This window comes from Myotis myotis, unplaced genomic scaffold (genome assembly GCF_014108235.1).
Source record: "Myotis myotis isolate mMyoMyo1 unplaced genomic scaffold, mMyoMyo1.p scaffold_m19_p_9, whole genome shotgun sequence".
NCBI classification, from domain to species: Eukaryota; Metazoa; Chordata; class Mammalia; order Chiroptera; family Vespertilionidae; genus Myotis; species Myotis myotis.
The window spans coordinates 20746854-20766807 of record NW_023416401.1 but is presented as its reverse complement, the minus strand read 5'-3'; the positions used below and the strand labels follow the sequence as shown (position 1 = coordinate 20766807).

Below are 19954 nucleotides of genomic sequence, written 5' to 3'. Positions count from 1 at the left end.
GATGTGTCGCTGATACCCAGAAGAGCATCTCACAGATAGTGGACGTGATAAATATTTATTCTGTCTGGAAAAGAAAGAGATTGGATCATTCAGTGCCTTCAAGGCATCAAACATTAACTGACCACCTACTGTGTGACAGGGCTTGCAGTCAGTGCTCAGGAAATAATGATGAACAAACCCATCATGGCCTTGCCCCTATTTGCTCAAAGTCTAGTAGAAAAGGAACATGACAGATGCAAATTTACAACTGAGGTCTGTGTTAGCAAACAGAGGTACATGGGGTTGTGAATATATAACAGGGGAGCTGATCTAGTCAGAGGAAGCTCAGGGAAGGCTTCCTGGAGAAGGTGTTATTTCAGGTAGGACCCAAAGGAAAAATAGTACTTAACTAGGTAATTGGGACAGGGGAGGATAGAACACCATGTGCAAACCCCCAACAGAAGGAGTATGACCTCTGGCCTGATCTTTCAACCATAGCATCTTTATATTTCATTGCTTTTAAACATTGGCCTTCCAAGATAACATTCTTTAGAAAAAAAAGTGTTTGGCAGCTAAAACATAAATGCTGGGAGTCTAGACAACCAGATGACCTTAAAGGGCCCTACCAGTTCTTAATATTCTCTATGGACAGACTCAAAGGAGTGGGGCAATGCCTTTATGCAGGGGCCAGGATCAGAAGTCAGGGGTCAGAGGTGACTGAACAGACCCACAGCTCTGAGTGGTGAGCCATGGCTAATGAAAACACAATGTTCATTTGTTGGAGTGAGGGGAGATATTCTTCTGCATTCTAGACACACATAATTCTAGTCATTTCAAAAATTAATTAAACATCTTAAAGTGGATTCTCAGAAGCAGGCACCCATTCACCTTTACAACTTATAAAACACAATCTGTTAATTCCATTTCATATATTCATTCATTCATCAAATATTCCCTGATAATATATTTTCAGACATGCTCCTGGTGAAGCCTATAATACAGAGATAAACAGGACATGGTCTCAGCCCTCATGGTAATCAAAATTGTACACACTTAACAATACTAGTATTTAACCTTCAGCGAGGCACTGAACAAGACAAGTTACATGCATCATCTCCTGAAATTCTTTCAACAAGTTAATGAGGTAAGTACTGGCCCCATTTCATACTTGAAAAATCAATTTCAAAGGGTTTAAGCAACTGGTTCAAGATGACACAGCTAGTTGGTAGGGGAACCAGAATCCAAATTCAAGTCCAACTAATGGACTCAGAGCCTGCCTTCATGATCACCACAGTCTGATACCTCAACTAAGGAAATAAGTAAACAAAATAAAATCACAATGAATTAGAAGGAGCTGTAGGTGAAAGTTTATTTGATTTTAATCTGAGAAGGATTTACATAGTGTAACCAAAAATAAAAAGATTGACTTCCGTACTTCCGCTTCCCGGCCCAGCCAGCCCCCGCGATGACAGCCACTCTCCGTCCCTACCTGAGTGCCGTGAGGGCCACATTGCAGGCTGCCCTCTGCCTGGAGAATTTCTCCTCCCAGGTTGTGGAACGACACAACAAACCAGAGGTTGAAGTCAGGAGTAGCAAAGAGCTCCTGTTACAACCTGTGACCGTCAGCAGGAATGAGAAGGAAAAGGTTCTGATTGAGGGCTCCATCAACTCTGTGCGGGTCAGCATTGCTGTTAAACAGGCTGATGAGATTGAGAAGATTTTATGCCACAAGTTCATGCACTTTATGATGATGCGAGCAGAGAACTTCTTTATCCTTCGAAGGAAACCAGTGGAGGGTTATGACATCAGTTTTCTGATCACCAACTTCCACACAGAGCAGATGTATAAATACAAGTTGGTGGACTTTGTGATCCACTTCATGGAGGAGATTGACAAAGAGATCAGTGAGATGAAGCTGTCGGTCAACGCCCGTGCCCGTATCATAGCTGAGGAGTTCCTTAAGAATTTTTAATCATCTGACTGGATCTCGTGGCCTTCCCCCTCAGAATCTCCTGTGTCTCTGCAAAGGCGCCCTGGAGTCACTTGTCAGAGCGACAGCAGAAGCAGAGGAGGGGACCTGGGTTGGGGTGGGCATTAAATGCGGGAGGGGGGGTGGTGCGCTTGCTAGCTGGTGACAAAGCAGCAGTGAACTTGCCCCAAGGCCTCACGTGCCTGGTCAGGCTGGCTTCTGATGTTCAGTCCCCTGGGCAGACGGATTTTTTTTTTAGTGTCTTGAAATTTAAACTCTGTGCTTGTAGGAGACTGTAACCTTTTTGTCTTTTTTTTTTAAAAAAAACAAAACCTCCACCTCCAAAAAAAAAAAAAAAAAAGATTGATAGCAATACCTACGTAAAACTTCAAATTTTCTACTTATCAAAAACACCATATAAAATTTGAAAGAAATGACAAAGAGCAAAATAAATAATAACTCAACAAAAGGTACAATTCTTTTTTTAATCTTTATTTTTGAAGTATTATAGATGTCCCTTTTTCTCCCCCTATTGACTTCCTCCACCTCACTCCCGCCCCCACCCAGGCCTTCACCGCACTATTGTCTGCGTCCATGGATTATGCCTGTATACATATAAGTTTTTTAGTTAATCTCTTCCCGCCCCAACCCTCTCGCCTTCCCTCCCCCTTCAGTCTGTTCCATGCCTCCATGTCTCTAGATCTATTTTGTTTGTCAGTTTATTTTGTTCGTTAGATTCCATATATAAGTGAGATCCTGTGATACTTGTCTTTCTCTGACTGGCTTATGTCACTTAGCATAATACTCTCCAGGTCCCCCATGCTGTCTCAAAAGGTAAGAGATCCTTCTTGACAATTCTCAAAAGGGAAGAAATAAAAATGACCAATAGGCACACCGAAAATCACTATAAAAGTATTAGTAATCCAAAAAGTCAATAATTAAAGAAAAGTGGTATATCCTGTTTTTTAACTAGGAAATTGGCAAAGATTAAAAAGACTGAAATAATCCTAGCTTGATGAATGTACTGTGACATGAACATGTGCATACACTAAATCAGTGTCTAGTAGCACTTGACAATATGAATTAAGAGTCTTTAAAAAGATGATAGCCTTCAACTCAATAACTTTAGTTTAGATATGTATCAGAGATACAGATGAAGATGTATACACTAAGATGTTCACCGCATCATTATTTATAGTATGGAGAAACTATAAATCAATGTAAAGTCCAACAATAGGCGGACAGTTAAATCATTTTTGGTGTTTCCAGATGATAAGGTAATATGCAGCCATTTAGAAACATATCATTGAAGAGCCTTTAGTAACATGAGTCACTTATTTATCTAACTAGAAGGAAATATACTAGAAATGTACATGGAATGTATTTAATACTACAAAGGCTGATCTTGTGGGAGGGTTTTTCTTTTCTTTTCATGCCTGTCTCTATTTTTTCTGCAATTCGTCTGCCTTCCTTTTTCAATAACAAGTTCATGGGTATTTTTTATTTGTAAATGAGCATACACAAAACTTACCTCTTCGTTTTCTTTGTTCAAACCTGCTTCTCTGCCTTAATGTACTTTTGCAGTTGACAAAACACCTGAGTCACCTCTGACTGCTCCCTTCTTGTTTAATCTGTCTCCACCTCATCATTTCTACCATTTCCTTACTTCACTTTGGTGCTTGTGGCCTTGTGCCTAGACTGTAGCATTAGCCTCTTAACAGATATCCTGGTTTCCACCTTCCAACCCCATTCCTGAACTCTCCTAAAATTCATTTTACATTCCACTGCCAGATTAATCCCCCTGCAGCAAAGATAATATCCTGTTATTGTCTTGCCCCAAACCTTCAGTGACTCTCTAGTTCCAAAGAATAAAAGCCCAAAGTCCTTTTCCTGGACTGTAAAAACAGAAGCTCCAAAGAAGGAGAAGAGTTGATGTATAATTCTCATGGTCTCGATGTTGTATACAGAATCCTCTGGCTAAACTAAAATCACTGCTCATTTTTATAATGGTGTTAAATTGCTTTGTTCCTGGACTTAATCTTCCCTTCCATCCTTATCTACCATGCAGCATTCCATCCAAACTACTCTTTCTCCACGCTCTTCACATGACCAGACCCAGCACACAGTAGGTCAGAGTCAAGGCTATGGGCGGTGCAGGTGTTGTCAGACCTGGTGACAAGCCGGCACTCCATGACCCTGGCCTCACGGAGTCTCTCTTCCACTATAACTTTGTGATAGTCTCTTATTTAAAGGATGGTGAAGGGGCTATGACCTGGAAAAAAAATCAATGACTCTCCGCTAATAAAGGTTCTTATGCGGTAAATGTGCTCTTGGGAAGCCAGCTCCTGCCCTTCTCCACGGCGCTGGCCTGATGCCCCGGAGTAATTTACTCTGCGGTAACATGATGGAGCCTCCACCATAGAAGGGAATTAAATAAAAATGCAATAAAAGAGGACAAAATCAATCTGCTTACAGTTTTGTTTAATAAAAATTCATGAAGGATGGGCAGGCAGGCCCATAAGCAATGTACCAGTTCTGCCAGAGGCTGGCTGGGGAAGGAAGCTCACTGCTCAGGCTTTAGGCAAGGGAGGGGGGTTCAGCTGACACCCACCAGCTGAGCTTGCCTCCCACCCATAAGTGCTGCAGGCTCTGGTCCTGCTGCCAGGGGATGGGCCCGGCCTGCCTCCTGAAAGAGAGCACACCAGCTGGGGCCATGTGCATGGAAGAATTCCCAAAGCTAAAGAAAGATAAGAGACTTTTTGTATGAGATTCTTTTCCCTGGAAACCAAGAAGTGATTTGTTCTGGGATGACAGGGACTCTCAGACATGACCAAGCTTTCTTTTCTCTCTTCTTTTCTATTTTGGTGAGAACACTTACCTTGAGGTCTACCCTCTTAACAAAAAATTTTAAGTGTGCAATACAGTATTGCTAAATACAGATCTCTAGAACTTATTCACCTGCATGACTGAAATTTTATACCCACTGAGCAACAACTCCCCATTCTCTCCTCCCCTAGGCCCTGGCAATCACCACTCTACTATCTCTATGATTTTGACTATATTCAATAACCGCTATAAGTGGAATTATGTAGTATTTGTCCTTCTGTGTCTGGCTTATTTCATGTAGCTTAGTGTCCTTGAGATTCATCCATGTTGTACAATGTGTCAGAATGTTCTTCTTTTTTCAAAGCTGAATGATAATCCACTGTATGTATGTATATACCACATTGTCTTTATCATTCATCTGTTGATGGACATTTGGGTTGTTTCCTTATCGTGGCTATTGTGAATAGCGCTGCAATAAACATGGGAGTGCATGTATCTCTTCGAGATCCTGATTTCAATTCTTTTAGATAAATACCCAGAAATAGAATTGCTGGATCATATGGTAGTTCTATTTTTAATTTCTTGAACAACTGTCATGCCATTTCCTATAGCAGCTGTACCATTTTGCATTCCCACCATTCACATTCTCGCCAATGTTTGTCTTTTGTTTTTTGTTTTTTAATAATAGCCATCTTAACAAGTATGAGGTGATATCTCATTGTGGTTTTAATTTACATTTCCCTCATGATTAATAATGCTGAGTAACTTTTCTTTTTTATTATTATTATTATTAGTTAAGGTATTACAAATGTGTCCTCATCCCCCCCATTAACCCCCAACCTCCCCCACACACACAAACTCATGCTCCCATCCCCCTGTTGTCCATGTCCATTGGTTTGGCTTATATACATGTATACAAGTCCTTCGGTTGATCTCTTCCCCTTACCCCCGCCCTCCCCTACTTTCCTTCTGGGGATTGATAGCCTGATTGCTGTTTCTCAGTCTTTGGGTCTGTCCCTTTTCATCAGTCTATGTTGTTCTCTATAATCCACAAATGAGTGAGATCATGTGGTATTTATCTTTCTCTGACTGGCTTATTTCACTTAGCATAATGCTCTCCAGTTCCATCCATGCTGTTGCAAAAGGCAAGAGTTCCTTCTTTTTTACCGCAGCATAATATTCCATTGTGTATATGTACCACAGTTTTCTAATCCACTCATCTGCTGATGGGCACTTAGGCTGTTTCCAAATCTTAGCTATGGTGAATTGTGCTGCTATGAACATAGGGGTGCATATATCCTTTCTGATTGGCGTCTGAGTAACTTTTCTTATACCTTTTGGCCATTGTATGCCTTCTTTGGAAAAAAATGTCTACTCAAGTTCTTTTCCCATTTTTAAATCAGGTTATTTGGGGTGTTTTTGTTTGTTTTGCTATTGAGTTGTAGGATTTCCTATATTTAGGATATTAACCACTAATTCAACATTTGGTTTGCAAACATTTTCTTCAATTTAAAACAGTATGGTACTGAAGTAAAAGCAAACATATAGACTATGGCAGTAGAAGAGAGGATGGATTTGGATGGTCAATAGTCTTTCTCTATCCAAGTAGAAATGAAGGTGCTGATAACTCTGAATTGACATCTGATTACATATTGATTGGTTCTAGTTTTCAAAATAGTTTTTGTTTCATTTTAAAATGTCCAAGTTGGTTCTGCTTTGAAAGTAATTTCACACACACACACACACACACACACACACGCACACCAATAGCTAGAGACAAAAACATAAAATTATTTGTACTTAAGTAAATCAGAGAAATCTTATTTTTTGAGGGCCATTCACTTTCCCACGGGCTCACTTAATGGAAGAGTCAGAATGTCACCCAGATCTGACTGACTCATAGTCCATGCCCTCCACCCAGTGAGAGGATTCAGGGAGAAGTTGGCATTTGTGCTAGAATATCTGTTGATCAGCAGAATACATGATCCTAATTGGGCAATGAAAAGATGAATTTGGCAACATGTGTTGAATGAATGGAATAGAAAACTACCAATGAAAGAGGCAAGTGTGTAAGTGAGGATCCAGACCACAGAAGGGGCAAACAGGTTAGGAAGGGATACAGTGGGGAGATTCTGTAGTTTGCCAATTAGATTTTTGGAAGAGAAGAAAATAGAAACAAGAAAGAAAGATTAATAATTTTCAAGACTGGGTGGCACTTTGCAGCAGAAAGAGTGAGGCAGGAAGCTGGAACTGGTGTGAGAAGAAAGACATTGGGTTCAATGGAGACATGTTGGGTCTGATGTACTGGCAGGAACCACATTGGAAATCTCTGCAGAAAGCTGGATGTATGGAAGGGGACTGCCAAGGAGCTCTCATAGGATCCTTTATAGAAGCAAAAAAAGCAGAATTTGGGAGCCATGCGCAGAGGTGATGAGGGTAGCTGAGGTGATCAAGAGAAATGGGAGAGAGCTCCAGGAGCACAAATGTTTGGGAGGTGCCAATGGCAAAAAGAAGAGCCCACGAAGGTAGCGAAGTGGGGGGGGGGGGGGAGGCAAGAGAGTGGTACCCCATGGTGTCAGAGGGCACAGAAACCAGAGAATAAGACACCTGGGAAGAAGGAGGAGGAGACCTAGGTAGCTCCTACCTCCAGAAAGTCATCTTCTGAGAGAGAGATGGCATGGCCTCATTAAAGCCCAAAAAACATTTAAGAGGTGTTTCAGGTGCCCAGCTGAAGCCAAAACCTAGAAAGGCTTCCAGGGGAAAGAGAGAGGACATCAACCCCTAAGAACAGGAACACAAGGGAGCAAGCAAGGATTTCCGGAGGGGGATCTAGAGGTGGTGGAAAGTGGGCCAGGAGAATGGGAGGGAGGTCAGGGGCTTGGAAAGGGTGGCCTGAGAAGGTCCCCTGGGGAGAGGGAGGAAGAAGGCTGGTTGTCTGGGTGCTGATTGGGCCAAGAGCATTCTCTCAACCACACTCAGTGGTTTGTTTGTTTCTCCATCAGTGTCCGGCTGACCTGTCTCTGACAGGAGGGTGATGCTCTAGAGCAGGGGTGGGGAACCTTTTTCTGCCAAGGGCCATTTGGATATTTATAACATCATTTGCGGGCCATACAAAATTATCAACTTAAAAATTAGCCTGTGTTTGGTCAAACATTTTATTAACCGCCCCTAATGCCTTGGCAGGGCCTGACCAAATGATATCGTGGGCCTTATACAGCCTGAGGGCCAGACATTTCCCACCCCTGCTCTAGTGAGAATTGCACTCCCTCAGCACTGCATTACCTGCAGCTCTGCATTTATCCTCAGCACTGTGTTTATCCACAGCACTGCGTTTGCCTGCAGTACTGCGTTTACCTGAAGCACTGCATTTACCTCAAGTACTATGTTTACCCACAGCTCTGCATTTACCTTCAGCACTGCATTTACCTGAAGCACTGTGTTTACCCGCAGCTCTGCATTTACCTGCAGCACTGCATTTACCCTCGGCACTGCATTTACCTGCAGCTCTGCATTTATTCTCAGCACTGTGTTTACCTGCAGCTCTGCATTTACTCTCCGCACTGCATTTACCTGCAGCTCTGCATTTACCTGAAGCACTGTTTACCTGCAGCTCTGCATTTATCTGCAGCACTGCATTAACCTGAAGCACTGCATTTATCCTGGGCACTGCATTCACCCAGAGAAAGGGACACCTTTGTTTACTTCACCAAAGGGGCCATGTGGGCCAGCAGCAGCCCAGGCTTCTTCCCTCGCCCCAAGCCTGAAAAGGGCAGTAATTCATGAATCAGGGCACCCCAATCCCCAGAAATCCTCCCACGGGGTAGCACTTACCCTTCCCAGATTTCACACTCAGCTGGTCCCTCTCTGACAATAACTGCTCTGCTCTCTTAGACCAATGTCTCTCAAACTTTAGAATGATCTGGAATCCTCGGTAAAACACCAATTTCTGGTTCAGTAAAGCTTGGGATGAGAATTTGAATTTTTAACTCATTCTCAGCTGATGATGATGCCGGTCCAGGGGCCACATGTGGAAGAGCTGCTCTCTCAGCTCCTTATCCTGGCTCAGCGAGAGGATAAAACCTCAAGGGCAGCCTCGGGGCCCTGGGCAGTCTCTGTGTTCAATCAATACATATCGATTTTAGTGAATGGGAGCAGTGAAGGGTAGATTGTTGATTGACTCTAGGATCCCATGAACAACTGGCTGCTTTATGTCCGGACCCATTAAGTTAATGGGAAACTCAAGGGCGCGGGCAGTGTAAAATGTGTCAGGGAGTCTTCAGTGATGAACTCAGAGAACCTCCTTCCAAACCGTCAGAAATAATAAAAATAATCAGGGTAGCCACCATTTATTAAGCTTTTGCTCTGAGTCAGGACCTGAGCTGAACTCCATATGCAACCATCCCAACAGGGCTAGGAAGTGGGGACAGTCACATGTGAAGATAAACCAATCTGAGCCCACGGTCTCGTGAGTGATGAGAAACCCTGGGCCTCAGGCCCATAACCATTTGTCTTCAGACCCCACAAGCTTCACCACCAAGCTTCTGCCTCCCCAAAGATTGAAAAAGTTGCAAGTCGGATATAGGTACACTCTGGAGAATAGCAGTCCCAGCCTAGGGAGAAAATCCATTTGTGGAATCAGCCTGATTCCTGAACCTCAGCCTGCCATTTACTGAGTGTATGAACTTGGGCAAGCCCTTCACCCTCAGTGCCTCAGCTCCCTGAACTATGAAATGGGTATGATAACTCTAACCCTTGGATGTTATTGGATTAAATGAGAATGTATATAAAGCATCTGGCACAGTCTAGCTAGCTCCTAGTAAAGTTTGAATAACGTTGCTACCTCTTGAAATGGGTACCTTCCTTTTCAGGTATTCTACATATATAAAAGGCTAATATGCTAAGTGTCCCTCCGCCCGTCCGACCGGTCACTATGACACGCACTGACCAGCTGCAGTGGCTTGGCAGCAGTGGTTCTCAGATGATACACCCCAAAACCAGAGAGGAGGGAGCCCGATTCCTTGTGGGGCTATGCCATTCCACCTTCGGCCATGGGTTATGTTGTTGCTGGGGCACTGTTGGCCCTGAATCTGGTTTACTGCACACTTGTGTTTGTGTTACACACCCTGTAGGACAGCAACTTTGCAGAGGGCCCTCTTGCACTCCAGGACCCCTCAGGGAATGTCAGAGAGCCCGTTCGACCTGATCCCCGCAGGCCAGGCCAAGGGACCACACCTGCGGAAGGGACCCTGCTCACTCCGCAGACACCAGGGAGGGACTGCGGGAGGTTGGCTCCAGGGCATGTCTGGCCCATCTCGCCCAGTCCCACCCTGCTGGCCACCTTCTAATTAATTTCCTTTCAATGTGCACAAATCCATGCATCGGGTCACTAGTGTATTTAAAAATGTTGTCTTGGGATGGAGGAGGGAGGGGAGTGGGAAGGCACAGAGAACTTTCTGTGGAGAGGTTGTTGCTACAGTTCAAGTAGGGCCTAAGCTCAGCAGGGGTGGATAATAAGCTGGTTTACGACTGCACTGACCCAACACACTTATAGAATCCACTCAAGGACCCAATGCCAGGTACCATGTCACCGGAAGCAGGAAGGGCTGACTGCCCTGGAAACCCTCACTCAGGGAGAGGCCAGGCCTAGCTTGAACACCCAAGGGCAGAAGTTGTAACTAGAGGCTGCCACACTTAACTCTGCAACTCCAATTTGCTGGAAGGTTCACCCTCCAGAAGCCCTCTGCCTGGGTCTCCTCAGGCAACCCTGAGAAAAAGAGCTTGGGAGATCCTCCCAAGTGACCTGAGAGGCAAGCCAACACAGTGGGTGCTGGGTGGGAAGGCACTCCAACATCTAGAACAGGGTCCTCAAACTTTTTTAACAGGGGGCCAGTTCGCTGTCCCTCAGACCATTGGAGGGCCGGACTATAGTTAAAAAAAAAAAAAAAAACTATGAACAAATTCCTATGCACACTGCACGTATCTTATTTTGAAGTAAAAAAAACAAAATGGGAACAAATACAATATTTATATTTGCATGTGGCCCACGGGCCAGAGTTTGAGGACCCCTGATCTAGAATCACAGCTCCAGCACTGACCAGCAATAACCTTCACTTCTGAGAGCCTCAGGTTTCTCATCTGTAGAATGGGGATGATAGGCATGGTACCTGTCTCCAAGGTTGCCATGTGATGCACGTTGAGCCTTTAACACAGCACTTATCACAAAACAATCTCTTATAAGTACTAGCTGCTATTTATTATTCTTGTTATGGTTATACCTATGAGATCTTAGAAAAGGTTTAAAAAACTGAGCTCATCCTCATAAAATTGTTTCAAAAATTAAATGAGATAATGTATGTCAAGTACCTAGCATACAGTAAGCACTCAATAAATGCTGTGTGATTTCTACTGGAGGCACAGAGGCCCCACAGCTAGGGTGATCACTGACAGTTCCATGTCCTAGAGATTCCGCTGTCTCAGGTAAACTGGGACAGCTGGTCACCTGCCAACAGCCTGCTGGCTGGGGGCCTTCCTTGCTCCCCCAGGCAGTGCAGGGAGAATTTCCAACCCGTGTCAACCTCTGAAAGCTAGGAAAACTCTGGGCTGCCTAAGAGGCCCCAGGATTCCAGGGTCAAGGTTCTGAAGGGGAGAGGGTTGCTCAGCAAGGCTCAGAGAGCCCCAGAGACAGAGTCCAGGCCCTCCACATTCAGACTCCTGGTTGACAGACCCCAGGCCAGGCTGCAAACAGAGGGGCAGGACCAAAGGGAAATGGAGATCTCCAACGGCCCTGCTGGAATCAGAGAAGGGAAGGCACTATGTTCCCTGAGATGAATAAAGCAGAGAGAGGAAGCCCAGGGCGGGAGGAGCCGCCACCGGTCCCCCAGCCTGTTCCTGGCCAGGCTGCTCTGAGCAGGAAGCCTCCCAGCTGAGCCTGGAAAGCAGTTATCACTGGTGGGTGATTAAGTTACTAATCCTTCAGGGAGAAGACATTTAGAGGCCCATATTAAAGCAGTGCGTGGCAAAATTACATTCTGTTTCAATTTAGTTTAGCAATTCCCGTGATTTAGTTAAATGAAAAGCAATTGTTCCAATTAATAGTATTGAAGGTTATTCATCAAAAGTGTCAAAACAGCTCTGTGGCTGCATTAGTAACCCATTCTCTTGTCAGAGATACGGATAATTCCCCAGGATAAGATGGGGATATGGTAGTGTGGGAACTTTGGAGAAAAGGGCAAAGTCTGAGCTAGTATTGCCATGTATGTGTGCGCACACATGCATGTGTATGTTATCTGTGTGTGTGGAATTGTGCATATGTGGGCATACAGATTCAAACTGTGCCCATGTGCACATTTATCTATATGTGCATACATTAGTCTGCTTGAGTGAGTTCCTGGACACCCAAGTGTGTGCATGCATATGTGCCTGTGTATTCCTGGGCATGTATGTATATTTGTGCAAACATGTACAAGTGCCTAGTGTGCCCATGTATATGTGCATGTGTGCATAGATTAATTTGTATGCATGTGTGCACACAGTTATTTAGGTATTCATACATTCAACTGTGTATGTTTGTGTGCAAAGTGACCTTGCAGATATGTTGGTATCCAAGAAAATCCATTGTGAGCATATGTGGGCATGCCCATCTTGAGGTACATTCATATACATTGTAAATGTGTCTGTATGTATCGGGGCAGGAGGTGAAGGGAGCATGCTTCCTAGATACATAAGACAAGACCCATCTCTTTCCATCTGGATGGCATAATGAGTGACTCGGCTTGTCTCAGGGTTGCTGCCCTTCAAATGCAGTTTCCATAATGTCAGAGACCTTTTCTGTCATGTCTGCAGTTGTGTTCTAGAACACTAGAAGAGAACCTGGCACAGAGTAAGCCTCAATGACATATATTGTCTGAATGGATTAATGGATGGATGGATGGATGGCATGATGGATGAATGAGTGGATGGGTGGATGGATGGATGGATGGATGGATGGATGGATGCAGGCCCTTGGCTTAACCAAGCCTCCCAGTAGTATGTGGGCTCCCCAGTCTTTTCTCTTCAGGGTAATCCCAAGGTCCTCTGGCTTTCAGCTTAAGCTCTACAGTACATCATCGCAAAACTCCATCCTGGGTAGACAGCAGGCTCAGATGGTTCAAAAACTGCCAGGATCAGCCATCACTAAGAGCAAGAAGGGTAGGGACTCCTTTGAGAAACTGACAAAAGTTAAGCTCAGTATTGTGTGACTAAGAGGAAGCTAGCCTGGCCAGGCAGGACCAAGAGGACACAAGCCAAGAAGAGCTCCCACATCTAGCTTGTACCCTTGGGCAGCAGCCACCAGCTCCTAACTCCATCTAAGGCCTCAACTTCTCTGTCCCTTCTTTTCTTCTTGCCCCACACCTTCCACAGCACAAGGAAACCATTTCTCCATCCATCTCCAGGTACTGATGCAGCTCATAATCATCCCATTATCGCAAACTAAGAAGATAAAGGGAATATACACATGGCCTCCTATGTCGACTGTCCTCACTTCCCAGACTTCCCTAGGCTTTGGTGTCTCTGGAGAGGGCCCACTTTGTGTGGCTGTTAGTCTTCCTACAGTCATTTTGAGCTTTGACAAGGTTTAGCCCTGTCCACCTGCTGTCAGGGCCTGCCCCCTGGTGGTTGAATCTAGCCTATACACTGCCCCCACCCCATGGCACCAACTCTGAATCTGGTGCCCCGCTCAGCCAGCCTCCGCCAAAAAGGACCTTAGAGCCCTTGCAAAGGCTCCACATTGCCCCAATTCCCCCTTCCCAGTTACAAATACAGAGGTGGTGGTTTAGCTCACATGCACATGAATGGAGACTGGCTGCCCAGAGCTTGCATTGCCCTCAGTAGCCTCTAGGCTGTCTGTGCAAGCATCCATCCATCAGGGTGGTGATTAAGCATGAGGAGGAAGTGTTAGGATGTGATCCTTGAACTCACAAGGCTCATAAAGACAATAGCTGGGACAGTGGCAAGAGGCACCAGGCGTCCTGTCTATTTTGGGGAGGCCCCGAGCATGGCTGGCCAACACCAAGGGCATCCTGAGGCTCATTAATCTATGTGGGAGTGACAGAGACAGGATAGAGGGTCTGGAGGCCTTCCACCAGCCGTTTCCTCCCGGCTGGCCAGCTCTGACCATACTCTGCTCATGGAACCCCCGGCCCTGGCCTCGGGAGACCCAGCCTTGCCAGCTCTCAGTGGCAGGCCCAGCCACCTTCCTCTTCTTTCAAAGGCTTTTACTGAGAGATTAGAGGCCCTGGCCTTTCTGGGATCCACTCTTTGTTTTCTCCCTGAGGGAGGCAAAGGAAGAAGTAAAACACCATCAGCCTCATCCAGGCTGAGGCAATGGAGAATCTGCCTCAAAATATCCTTCTGGTGCTCTGTTCCCACGGCCTGGCCTCCTTTGAGTCCAGGAGTAGACAAAGGTTAATTGCTGGGGCCTTGGTCTCCACAGTGAGCTAAAGCCAAAGGACCCAATATTAAGTATGCACTTGTTACATATGCCTCTCCACCTCACCTTTGTCTCCTAGCTGTTGAACAGTTGGTAGTTTAAAATCAATCATGGCATTAAGTATTTACACCACGGAAATTGGCAAACACTGTTAAACAAAGCAGTATCAGCAAGGAAGGCATGGGCCCCTTTCCTAGTCCCTGGCTGGAAGTCTCACACCCAGATGACTTCGGGAAACTTCAAGTGTACATGAGGCCTATAGTTCCCAGCACCCTAACCCCCTTCACTTGTCCTTGCAATCTCTAACCCTGGATAGTACAGGGACATATCAGTCTTAACAGTCAGGAGTCCTGGATCACACCTGTGGGTATTGCTCAAGTCACTTCACCTCATTGATCCTTTCTTTCTCTACAGTAAAATTGGAGCCATAATAGCCCACTCTAGGGCCAGAATTTTATAGGGTCCTGGTGAGAATGGAATAGACAATGGCTTGGGAAGCACTTAGCATCCTGAGACCATTGTGGGACTGGTGGGTAGTAACTACTCAATAAATATCAACTGTTGTGTCAGTATTATTATTATTATTACTTCTCCATGGGCGTTTTAAGCCTAAAATAAAAGAATTATTGTAAATAAATCTGCACTACTATTTTTTTCTAAAAATGCTTCCAATAATGTAAACCAAAAGTGGCCTGGTGCCTTCTTCAGCTTTGCCTGTGCCCAGGTCCAAGGACTGACAGGTGACCAACTACACAACTAAGCAGCTTTTAGGGAATTTGACACACACACACACTCACACTCAGAGTACTGGTTCTTTTCCTTTTAACTTGCGGTGCATATGTCAGAGTATATTATAACAAACCAAATTTTCTTGATTTTAGGAACATAGCTTCCAGGGAGAACTTGAGGTATGGCATCCACACCCATCCTCAGAGAAAAGAAGACATTACCAGCTGCTTGTCTGGGATCCTGTCAAAAGCAAACATCAAAAAAAGAAGGCAAAGTAAAAAATAAAATTAAAAAAATAAAAACAAACATCAAGGTCAGAAACGCTGAGTCATGTTTTCCCCCTGGAAGGACCATCTCTGACCCTTGGGATGAGCACCTCATCTTCGGCCCCCAAGGGAATGCCTCATGGGGGGTCAGAGGCACCAAGAACCATCTCCAGCTCTCCCATCCTCTCATATCCGCTCTCTCAGACCCGGGGGCACCCGCGGGGCAGAGGGTGGGTTGCCAAAGGGAAGCAGAGGTTAAATCATGTTAGATTTAACTTCTAGGGCTCAATTAAGTGCTTTCAATATTTTGAGCTTCTGTGTCCAAGTCTGCAAAACAGGAATCATAATGCCAACCTGAAAATCCTGGTAGAAAGAGTCTATGTGGTAATAATATGGATGAAAAGCCCCGGTGCATAATCAGTGCTGAGCACATGTTTGTTTTTGTATCTTCCTAATTGCTGTGCAGAGTTTTTCCTGGGGCCCAAAAACACAGTATTAACGAGGGCTGTTTATTGCTTATTGCCCAAGCTGAGCCCTGGGTCCAAGAAGGTAAAAGTCCAGCTTTTGACCTGTTGCTATGGTACAAGTAGGATCGCTATTCTCCAGACCTCCATAAGCCCAGCCAGCCAGGGAGCCTAACTGAGAAGGAACATTGTCAACAATAGTGGTAGCTGATCCAGACAATGGATCAAGAAAACAAAGCCTCAAAATGTCAAATCTTTGGGCAAGACCAAAGTGATGAAGGAATTGTATCATCCTTGCTTGAGGCAAGAGGACCACCTGAATGCCTGACCCTTCCCAGCATGGATGTGAGTACCTGAGTGGACATGTGTGCTTACCGTCCTGCGTGTGTGCACAGGCATGTGCTTGGGCAGACTGACGGATGTAAGTTTGTTCCTGTGGGCTTCCTGTGAGTACACAAGTTCTGTGTACTTGTACTTCCTGGCATGCGTGCACAGGGAATGGGTACGTCTATATGTGTGTGTGCGCACCCTAATGTGTAGCAGTGTTTGTGTGCCTGCACTGTGCATGCAAGCGTGGGGTTACATTTATGAATGAGCACCCCCATTCCTAGGTGTGCTGCTCTGACTGCAGACAACCTGCAGGTGGCTGCAGGTGAGTGAATGTGCAAATGTGTATTTTTAGGAATAAAGAGTACAAATAAACCGCATAAACAAGATGGTTGGTGGGGGCTTAAATACTTAGGAAGACAAACAGCCCCCACAAGGACTTTGGAAGCACTCCTGATGTACAAATAATGTAGATGCTAATTACAAATTACTCTTTTCTGCTCATTAAAGCAGAACTGCTGCACTTTATTAGTTCACTTCTGGTTGCTCTCTACACTTGCAAGTAATAAAAATGCCTTTGGGTTCAGGAAGACGCCTACATGAGGCTGAGAGAGCCATCTCTGGCTATGGGAACGGTCACCCAGATGAGGGGCCAGGACAGTGATGCTGACTCCTCTGTCTGCCCCCAGGACCCATGTTTAATCAGTCACCAAATTCAGTCCACCCCACCTCCTGTCCTCCAGCTCCACTGCCACTGGGCTAGCTCAGGTCCCCACATCTCTTCTCTGACAGACTCTGGACACCTGCCCATACTGCCTCCCCACTGGTCTCCCTGACTCCATCTCACACCACTCCGGTGCATCCCCCAAGATGCTGCAGGCAAATCTGCCAGCCCACTCCTGCACCTGAAAGCCCCCACCGCTTTCGCATTGCCACTGAATAAAGCTCAGACTCCATAGCTGGTCCAGCCACAACCTGGGTGCTAAATACCGCTGCAGCCTCGTTCCCAGCATTTCACAGCCAGCAATGTGAGTGAGTCCCAGGGGTTCCCTGAGCCCATCCTCTATCTGGTTGAGGCCTCCAGATCTGGGCACACATTGTTCCTCAGTCCCCCATGCCCTCCTCTCCTTTCTATTCCTGCTGGGTCTGCACGGTGGGCTCCTAAGTCAGCTTATAACCCTCTATTCTTGGAAACTATAACCTAGTGCCTCTGGTTGATTACCAGTTCCTCTTGTCTTCCTCTGTGCTTTGTCCCCAAGCGTTTGTTTATTTGTTTATTACCAACATCCCCAACTAGACCGCAGGCAGGGCTTTGTTTTTGTGGACTGTTATACGCATGCATAGTGCCTAGAACAGTTCCTGGCACAGTGCAGACATTTAATAAATACGTGCTTAATGAAAAGTTAATTGCTCTCCTTATTTTCCTGCTCAACCCTCCGCATTATCACTCTGATTGATATGATCAGCTTCACCCCATTGGGATTAGGGTTTCTATTATAACTAAGCACTGGCTTGAGCTTCCCTTTATGTATTCTGAGGTATCCTTCTCACCTCCTCAGGACCACTGATTTTTTTGTAAGTCCCAATTCTATTAGTCAGTTAGGCTCTTTTCACAGACTAGAGCTGCGGGAACTCAGGTGCACCACCTAGAGGCTGAAACATGAAACAGTTCATGAAACAGAAAGCCTCAGAAGAAGCCCTCCCCTGGGAAGCAGGAGTCACTGTAGTCATTAATTCCGGGGCACTTCCATCTGAGGGTGGGTCAGAAGAGGCTCCCAGTCTCAGCTGTGGTGATAGGCTCAGGATCAGTCTGACCACACATTCTGGACTCTGGTCAAAAGTCCAGGGTCCCCTCTCCTTCCTATTCTGTTCTCCTTTGTGACCTTTCTACCCTATTAATCAAAGAAGTCCTTGTAACCTAGATATTCAAACAATTTTGTTCCTTTTCTCGTGTTCCATAGTTCTATGGAATATTTGCTCATCCTCTACCTAGTAGTTTTCTAGATACAGGCACTAAGAAGTATGGGCTTGGTGAAACCATTATAATTTTCTGCCTACAACCTCTTCCAAAGCCACTGGTTGACTTCTCACTTTAAATCCATCAAAACTAAAGGACCCACTCATGTCACTCTGCCCAGAGGTATTCTTCTAGAAATCAGGTAGATTCTAGAAATCTACTTGATGACTGTGACTTCTTATCCAGCCCTACAACACAGAGCAGCTGTCTACTTTAAGAGGCAACTTCTTTCACTAATACAAAAATATGTTACTTATCTGGAACCTAAATATATAATGATTTGTCTATAGGTTAGCATCCATCAGTACATGTCAAGACTTTTTGAAGGCAAGTTTTCATTCTGTCAATTTCTTCATTCTAAGCTCCAACCTAGTATTTTTCCTGAAAATCTGGAACATTTGCAAGAAAGGTGGCACTACCCCTCCATCTTCTTCCCAGCTCAGGAGTCTGAGAGCTCTTGGAATTTCCTCGAAGGCTAAAACCTGAATCTGAGGATATCAAAGAACTCGTGACAAGTAAAAGCAGCTGTCAAACCAATGTAAAGAAAATGGAAATACTGGCAAACTGATGCAGCACTTCAACCTACAGAAGTGGGCTTTGCAAGGTCGTGTGCATTACTGAACAGCAGTGAACTTCTCCATAAAGGAATGCAGCTGAGCCTGTCAGGATATAACAGAAAGAAAATTCAAACAAATAGATAGATATACCAGGATCATAGATTGGAAGACAATAATCTGAAGATAGCAGTACTTTCCCAAAGCAATCTATCTCTAAAAATCTGCTAAAATTTTTTAATGACATATATCAAGTTGATGCTAAAATTAATAAGGATGAGTAAAGAGCAAAAATAGTCACGACAATTTTGAAGAAAGAGGAAGAGGAAAAGTAGGAGGAGAATGAGGGTGAGAGAACAACTTTGCTTACTATATATAAATAGTAATTATTCTTACAACTTGACAATAAAAAACACTCAGCTTAAAAATGAGCAAAGAATCTGAATAGAGATTTCTCCAAAGATTCACAATAGCCAATAAGCACAAGAAAAAAAAATGCTCAACATCATTAGTCAGAGAAATGTAAATCAAAACCACAGTGATAGTACTTCACACCTATTAGGATGGCTATAAACAAAAAAAAATGGAAATTAACAAGTTTAGAGAGGATGTGGAAAATTAGAATCCTCATACATTGCTGGTGGGAATGTAAAATGGTGTCTCCAATATAAAAATAGTCTAATGAGTGCTTCCTAAAAATGTTAAATATAGAGTTACCATTTGGACCAACAATTCTACTCCTATAGAGCCAAAAGAATAAAAAATATATTCATATATTCATACAAAAGTCTGTACATATAAATTCAAAGTAGCATTATTCATAATAGCCAAAAAGTGGAAAAATCCAAGTATCTATCAACTAAAATGAATGGATAAACAAATGGTGGTATATCCATACAATGGAATATTGTTCCACCACAAAAAGCATGCTACAACATGAATGAATCAGATCTTATGTATCAACATGGGTAAATCTCAAAGATATGACATCCATTACAATTTTTCTGAATTATACATCTAGTAAATTTTAAATATTCAAACACTATGCCATTTGTGCATACATATTTACATGTAAATGTTAAAAACATGAAAAGAAAGGCTACACACCAACTTTAGGTTGCAATTAACCTCTGGAGTAGAAGGTGCCCATCTCTTTAACTGTTATCTGTAATATTTTATTTTATTTTTCTACTAATTATACCAAATACGGCAAAATACAAATGTTTGTTAAGGCTGGGTGGTAGATAAATGGGTGTCTGTTCTGACATTCTCTATAATTTTCTGTATATTTTAAGTAGTTTATAATTCTTTATTAAGGGGGAAATTATAGGGGAGAAGTGGGGTACATGAGACT

The 19954-nt window shown here is 44.2% G+C and overlaps 1 protein-coding gene across 1 annotated transcript; it reads left to right on the top strand.

Moving 5' to 3' along the window:
- Nucleotides 1-1411: 1411 nt before the first annotated feature.
- Nucleotides 1412-1989, top strand: LOC118663196 (actin-related protein 2/3 complex subunit 4-like). Its single transcript, XM_036322641.1, has one exon. The coding sequence runs from the start codon at nucleotides 1445-1447 to the stop codon at nucleotides 1949-1951; it is 507 nt and encodes a 168-aa protein (XP_036178534.1). The 5' UTR covers nucleotides 1412-1444; the 3' UTR covers nucleotides 1952-1989.
- The last annotated feature ends 17965 nt before the right edge of the window (nucleotides 1990-19954 follow it).

Coding starts and splice junctions, on each gene's coding strand:
- LOC118663196 (XM_036322641.1), top strand. CDS start 1,445: ATGACAGCCACTCTCCGTCCCTACCTGAGTGCCGTGAGGGCCACATTG.